This window comes from Miscanthus floridulus, chromosome 12 (genome assembly GCF_019320115.1).
Source record: "Miscanthus floridulus cultivar M001 chromosome 12, ASM1932011v1, whole genome shotgun sequence".
NCBI classification, from domain to species: Eukaryota; Viridiplantae; Streptophyta; class Magnoliopsida; order Poales; family Poaceae; genus Miscanthus; species Miscanthus floridulus.
Window position 1 is genome coordinate 65272332 of NC_089591.1, and position 7091 is coordinate 65279422.

Consider the following 7091-nt stretch of genomic DNA (forward strand, 5'->3'; position numbering starts at 1 on the left):
TCCCTACTTTCTCCCACCTCTATTTTATGTATATCTTGTAACTAACAAATCAACTATTTTTAACAGCTATATTTTCACCGTTTATACTTTTCATTAATGGCTACATTCCAATGGCCATTTTTTGTAATGATAATTTTTTCAACGTCTCTTTTTAGAAGTCCATATTCCAGCAAATTTGTTGCAACGTCTCTATTTCAAACGGCTCTATTTCAAACAAATCTATTTCCAATGGCTCTATTTCGAACGGCTCTATTTCAAATGGCTCTACTCCAAACGGCTATATTCCAATGTCTCCTGATTTTATCTTTATATATATGCTTGCACACTCACCTGGTTCATACACCAACTCATTCGTTTTTTGCTCCTTCTCTGCTCTGTTGTTCCTTCTCCACCAGAAATGAGTCGTCTCTCTCGCTTAGATTCATCCTCATCTTCGGATGATGATGATGAGCCTGAGCTCATCCTTAGTGCATTACACCAAGCCCACACTCAATATCTAGCTTTGAATAGTCCACGTTGGGGAGGTTCTATACCTGGCCGGAACTATATTCATAGAGAAAGAGAAAGTGGCCATTTTAGACTCTACAATGACTATTTCTCGGAGCATCCAACCTATGGGGAATCTATATTCCGACGCAGGTTTGCAAATATCTTGGTCAATTCATTTGCCCTCTTTTCTCATGCTTTTCTATGTGTAAGTTTTTTTATTCTCATTTCTTTGCTCAGGTTTAGAATGGCCCGTCCTCTGTTTCTTCGCATAATGCAAGCTATAGAACAACATGACAATTATTTTGTGCAAAAAAGAGATAGATGTGGACAACTTGGGTTATCATGTTTGCAGAAGGTTACTGCAGCATTGATGATGATCAGTTATGGAGTACCGGCAGATTTTATGGATCAATATATTCGCATTGGTGAAAGTACGGCCCTAGAGAGTCTTAAAAGGTTTGTTATAGCTGTAGTCGAAGTGTTTGGAGGTGAATACCTAAGATCTCCAAATGAGCATGATACTGCCAGATTACTTGCAATAGGTGAGCGCAGAGGTTTTCCAGGAATGCTTGGTAGCATAGATTGTATGCATTGGCAATGGAAAAACTGCCCTGTGGCATGGCATGGTCAATATACCGGTCATAAGCGTGAGCCCACTATCATCCTTGAAGCTGTTGCTTCCAAAGATCTCTGGATTTGGCATGCTTTTTTTGGTTTGCCAGGGTCTCTCAATGATATCAATGTTCTTCACCGTTCACATCTTTTCTCCAAGCTAGCCGAAGGGGAGGCTCCTCAAGTTAATTTTACCATCAATGATCATAATTATACAATGGGGTATTATCTAGCAGATGGTATATATCCCAAGTGGGCAACATTTGTGAAGACCATAACTAATCCGCATGGCAATAAGAGGAAATACTTCGCCAAGGCACAAGAAGCAGTACGAAAGGATGTGGAACGAGCCTTTGGAGTTTTACAAGCTCGTTTTGCCATTGTTCGTGGGCCAGCTCGTAGCTGGGATAAAGAAACACTTAGAGAAATTATGACAGCTTGTGTCATTATGCATAACATGATAGTCGAAGATGAGCGAAATGAAGAAGACGACTTCCACTATGAGGGTATTGGCCAGTTAGTGAGACCTACACAGCGTGAAGTTCGTAATCGCACACATGAGCTACATGAGTTCATGCAAGCTCATCACAATATTAGAAACATGGAAACCCACAACCAGCTTAAGGAGGACCTAATTGAGCATCTTTGGCAACGTCATGCAGACTTGTATTAATCATGTACCATGTACTTTATTGAGGCTTGTAGTCATCATTTTACTATGTAATTTAGCACTATATAATTTATTCAGGCTTGTAATCATGTACTATGTAATTTATTATTGAGGCTTGTACTCATCGTTTTATTAAGCATGCACCATGTATCGTGCCTTCTATTTAAAGACACCAGGTTCAGATAACAACGATTAACTAAAACTGAGATAACACATGCATCAGATTTCAACAGCATATATTTGATACTACTTGACCAACAATTAATAAGTTTCAGATAAGGACCATAGTCTCAGGTTCACTACTTGACCAACCATTAGCTAAAGATAATTGACATTAACTAAAGGCCAAAGAATCCAGGAGCACACAAGCATCAGATTCACACCAAAAAATCTGTTTAAATTGCAAGTAGAAGCATATTGCAAGTTATTGTATTCAGATTTATATTGCAAGTTTTCTGAATTTTCTACTACATACAACACTGGTATCTGAATTTGCTACTAAAAATAGCATTGCTATCTGAATTTGAAGGATGTCCAGCATTACTCAAAACATGAGGATGCTGACAATATTTTAATCAAGTTCACATCTCAAACATAGAACTACAAGATTGTGCTACTGCAATTCATCAAACAGATCGTAGTAGCTAAGTAACATAAGCATGAGAAAACAATGAGAAATCATAAACAATGAAAGCTTGGCACTGTCAACCAGAGAAGTGACGAGTGGGGATTTCTGTTCTACTCATATAGGAATTAATTCGAACAAGGCACGTGAGATTACCACATATTTGTTGGTCGATTTCCTTGCGGGGAGTTGCCTGCTCCGCTGCAAGAGGCAGATCTGGGCCAAAATCCATCAATTGGAAGTGGCGGCGGCTGCAGCGGGAAGGGAAATCCGACCTGCTTGAGGTTGCGCAGCTGACAGTGGCGCAACCGACGATGGCGCAGTGGGCGGCAGCTGTGGAGCCCGCGCCGCTCGTGGTGGCCGGCAGAGGCAGCCTCGCCCGCGCCAGAGGCGGACTCGCCCGCGTGCGCTCATGGTGGCCGGCAGAGGCTGCCTCGCCCACGCCGCTCGTGGTGGCCCTCCCCGCGCCACGCCCGTGGCCGTCGGAGGCTGCCCTCCCCTCGCCGCGCCCGCGCCGCTCGTGGTGATGAAACGAATCAACTCTCTCAACGCAGAGTAGGCACGAGCGGAGATGTCCGAGCGCGCGCAGGCTCGCGGCGGTTGCTCCCGCCGTGGATGGGGGATCTCGTGCGGTCCCCTACATGTGAGGGATGGGAGGCGATGGATGAGGGTCTCTCATCGGGTGGGAGTCGGATGAGGGATCGGTTGGAGAGCTGTTTTTATGGTTTGACTCTCAAAAGCTGGATAGGGGGCTGAGTGAGGGATCGGTTGGAGATGCTCTTAGGTAGTAACAATAACGAATTTGACGAAGGTGTTTCCACCGATACAGATACAAATACGGCAATACTCCGTATACTCGGAGGCACGCACACCAATTTTCTTTGGACGAAAGCTCTACGTGTTTTTTTAAGTAGTAACAGATATCAATTTGTATTCCTTTGCAATGCACCTCTGTGTATTTTGAATATGTATTTACTTGAAATCTTAGCTCAAACTATGGTGGTCTTTGCTGCAGCTTGTGTCTTATAACACAATGGATCTAGTTTTGATTTTAAAATATTAATTTCATTAGTTGCTACATATTTTTTTATCCTCAAGTTAAGTTGAAACTCTTGTTCTTAATATATATTTTTACTAACCCTTCTTTTATTTTTTATTAGTTGCTGAGCTGGTTAGGTTCTTTGTGGTTGAATCTGTCTATCTGGATTTGAGTTCTCGACTTGACTGAGTGCTCGTATTTTTTGGATTTAGGGTTGGCGACCTGTCCATCGACAGTGAGGCGCATATAGTGACTTCGTTAGTCTTAATCTTTTGGAGGTGCTCATTTCATACAGGTGAATGTGTGTGCATCGTAAAAAAATATGCATCATAATAATTGTACTCCTGTATAAATATAAGTACTGCAGATAAGATAAGATTAGTAGGAGTACCCTCACAAAAAAAGTATAAATAACTACTAGTAGTAGTCACAAAAAAAATGAGCGTAGAACATATACGGCCTGTTCGCTGGTTGGTTTCTGGGTTGGTTTGAGCTGACTGATGCTGATTTGTTGTGAGAGAAAAATACTATTGATTGACTAATTTAGGTCGGTTGAAAGCAACAAACGAACAGGGTGATACTTGCAGGCGGCGCAGACCGCCCGTCCTCTGACCAGACCGAGAGCGGACATATTCACGGCGGCACAGCCTACACTGCAGTCCTGCGCACTCGTCGTAGTGCAAGTGCTGTGTCCGTGTGCTGGCTCACGAGTCACAAGCGCCTAGTAGTTGTAGCAGCTGTACGTGTGTACCCTCCGCTCCCTGCCGTCCCTGCGCAAGCGCAACTGTTCAGCTATCCCATCAGGTGCGATTCCCCAACACAACACGACACTGCGCTCCTCCACCGTCCCCGGCCGCCCTGCCGTTCGGGCAAGAAACGGAGCCGTCGAGCGCGTCCGCCCGCCCGTGCGTTTTACGGCGGGGGCGTCTCGAGCAGGTGTTGTTGGTAACTAAGGCCGGACGAAAAATTGGTCGTGAGCTCGTTTGGCTCGTGGCTGACTCGTCTCGATTCGGCTTTGAGTCGAGCTGAGTTAAGATTTTAGCTCGTTAGCTATAACAAGTTAACTCGAGCTAGCTCACGAGCTAAACGAGCCAAGCTTCTATGAAAAAAGTATCAAAACTTATATTAGTTTTTATATTACTTCATGTCTTGCACTTTATAATTGACTGGTAACTGATCTAGACCCTATAAATTGACTGGTAACTGGTCTAGATGCATTTCTTTTATATTATTATTATTCTCAAACTTTAAATAAATGCAAATATTATATTTTGTGTATTTTTTATACCTGGCTTGCGAGGTTAACGAGCCAGCTCGAATTTTTAACGAGCCGAGCCGAGCTGGCTTTCTGACTCGTTAGGATAACGAGCCGAGCCGAGCTAGCTCATTATTTTAACGAGCCAGAACGAGTCAGCCGAGCCAGCTTGTTATCCAGCCTCCTTGGTAACACACTGGACGGGATGGGACGGCGCGCCCGCCTGCTGTTACTGTGCGCGAGTCGCAAAGGGCGCAAGGAAACAATCACGACGACCAGCCGGCCGGTAGCGCCGCAGCCCGCGCGCGGCCAGCAACCGTGCCCGTGCGCGTGGGCCGTGGGGGCGCGCGGCGCAGCGCAACGCGACGCGACGCGCTGCTGCCTGTGCCTGCCTGCCTGGCCGCCTCTGCGACGCTGCGTGCCTTGCCTGCATGCGGCGGATGATGCATTGGCAATGGTCCATGCATGCGGGCTACGGCGACACGCATGACATGAGGCGCGCGCGCGCGCGGCAGCAGGTTGGAGCTAGCTACCTACTATAGACAACGGAGTAGTAGTGGTAGGCTGAGCCAGCCGATCGATCGATGGGTGTACACCTAGCTAGGAGGAGTAGCGTGCACACACGTGACTTGCCGTGCCAGCATGTCGATCGATCCCGCCTGCGGCTGCTGGATCTGCTTTTCGGGCTGCCTGGGCGGGCTGCGTGGGATTGGGATCGCTCGATGGGTCCTCGACTTGTCCTGCTGGTGTTAAATGTACTGTGGACAGGGATCCGGTCGGTCCCCCCAGTTCATGCATGTGACGACTGTTGTAACACTGTGCATGCTGCTGGCCTCATATTTGCAATGCATCTCACTCCTTTTTTTTTTCTCTCGTTTTCTCTTAAACAAGACTACATATTTCTAGATGACCGAATTGTGTTATTGAACGACGGCAACGACCTGCCATAGCTTGCCATGCCACGCGCACAGCACATGTCTCCATCGGTTCAGGTTCCTTTCGATCGAGAGTAAATGTCGTTCACCATATATAAACTTCATTTATTTTATTTTATGCACGTAACTATCATGGACTGATCGTGTCGCACGCTTGGAGTTCGCGGATTTTTCTCCCTGGACGTACGTACTTCATTGTGCTCCTCCAGCTGTAGCAGCTAGCTAGCTATCTCGTCTTTCTTAACCCAAAAGAAACGAGACGGCAACCACTTCATTCCGTGGATTGGCAGCACCGTACGTATCCCCTGCTGGTCCTTCGACTTGGAGCTCGATCGAATAAACAAGAAGCCAATCGATCTCATATTCTCATCTAACCCTCGTCTCATGTCTCCGTGGACCCTTTTTTGCCATTATTCCAATGATGATGGGACGTCGAACCCAAGACGACGCCGGCTCGCACCTCGCTCAGCTCACTTCTGTATATATGGCTTTATTTATGAAATTCAGGTCGTTTTCATAGACGATGACGACCGGGGAAGATTATTTAACGGATCCGATGGCAAGGAGATCGAAAGCTCCGTGGACGTGCAGGTGGTAGATAGTATATATCCACTACAAGTCTCGTGGACTCTTCAGACACGGGGCTTTTACCGGCCGGCCTCTCGCATGCATCCATCGGTTGCCTCCTCCACGACAAGTCCGTCTTGACATATGACTTTAACTGACGATTCCACCGAACGATTTGCTAAATATTGCAACGAACTACGTTTTGTTGTAAGATAAGATCATCTAAACAACTTGTGAATCAAAAAAAATTATGGAACGGCTGCGTCATCTGCGCTCCAAAATATATGTTTTTTTTTCCCTAAAAATGAGGCTAGCAAGCAAAGGAACCAAACACCCCGCTTATTTCACTTTTCTGGCAAGGTGAGGTGAGATGAGCCTGAGCAAGAGATCCAACTACTTCCGAAGGCGAACATGCTGCATGTGAAGCAAGGTTTGGACTAGAAATACTAAACCTAATGTGCTGGATTCGCTACCCTAGTTTTCGATATCACTGTCGGTTCAAAATCCACCTTCTCTACCAGATTTTAAAACGGCAGTGGCATACCGATAGTGATGTGAGGTTGACATCATGTCGGTTCTTATGAACCGACACTGATGTGGTTTTTAGAAATCCAAAAAATAGGCAAAAAAATAAGGATTTTTTTTAAATTCGGGAGAGGCCCGACAACCACACGGTCGGGCATCGCAAGTCACAAGTCACACGAATTTTCAAGCGAAAATCACACGCTTCGTGGCCACCAGCGCTCGAACCTCTGACCTCCTGCTTCATGTCTTCAGCCCCTAACCACTCCACCTGCAAGTTGTTTGTGTCCGAATGAGATTTCCGTCCTAACCATTTTTACGTTTATCTGATTTTAAAATGAGTATTTCAGACCCTAAACGAATTCAAATGAAAAAAA

General features: G+C 45.7%; 1 protein-coding gene across 1 annotated transcript; it reads left to right on the forward strand.

Annotated features, from left to right (window-relative positions):
- The first annotated feature begins 397 nt into the window (after positions 1-397).
- On the forward strand, positions 398-2923 carry LOC136496012 (uncharacterized). The gene is made up of 4 exons (XM_066491766.1): positions 398-639; positions 727-1061; positions 1266-1642; positions 2639-2923. Exons 1-4 carry the CDS (start codon positions 398-400, stop codon positions 2921-2923), a joined length of 1239 nt encoding a protein of 412 aa, XP_066347863.1.
- The last annotated feature ends 4168 nt before the right edge of the window (positions 2924-7091 follow it).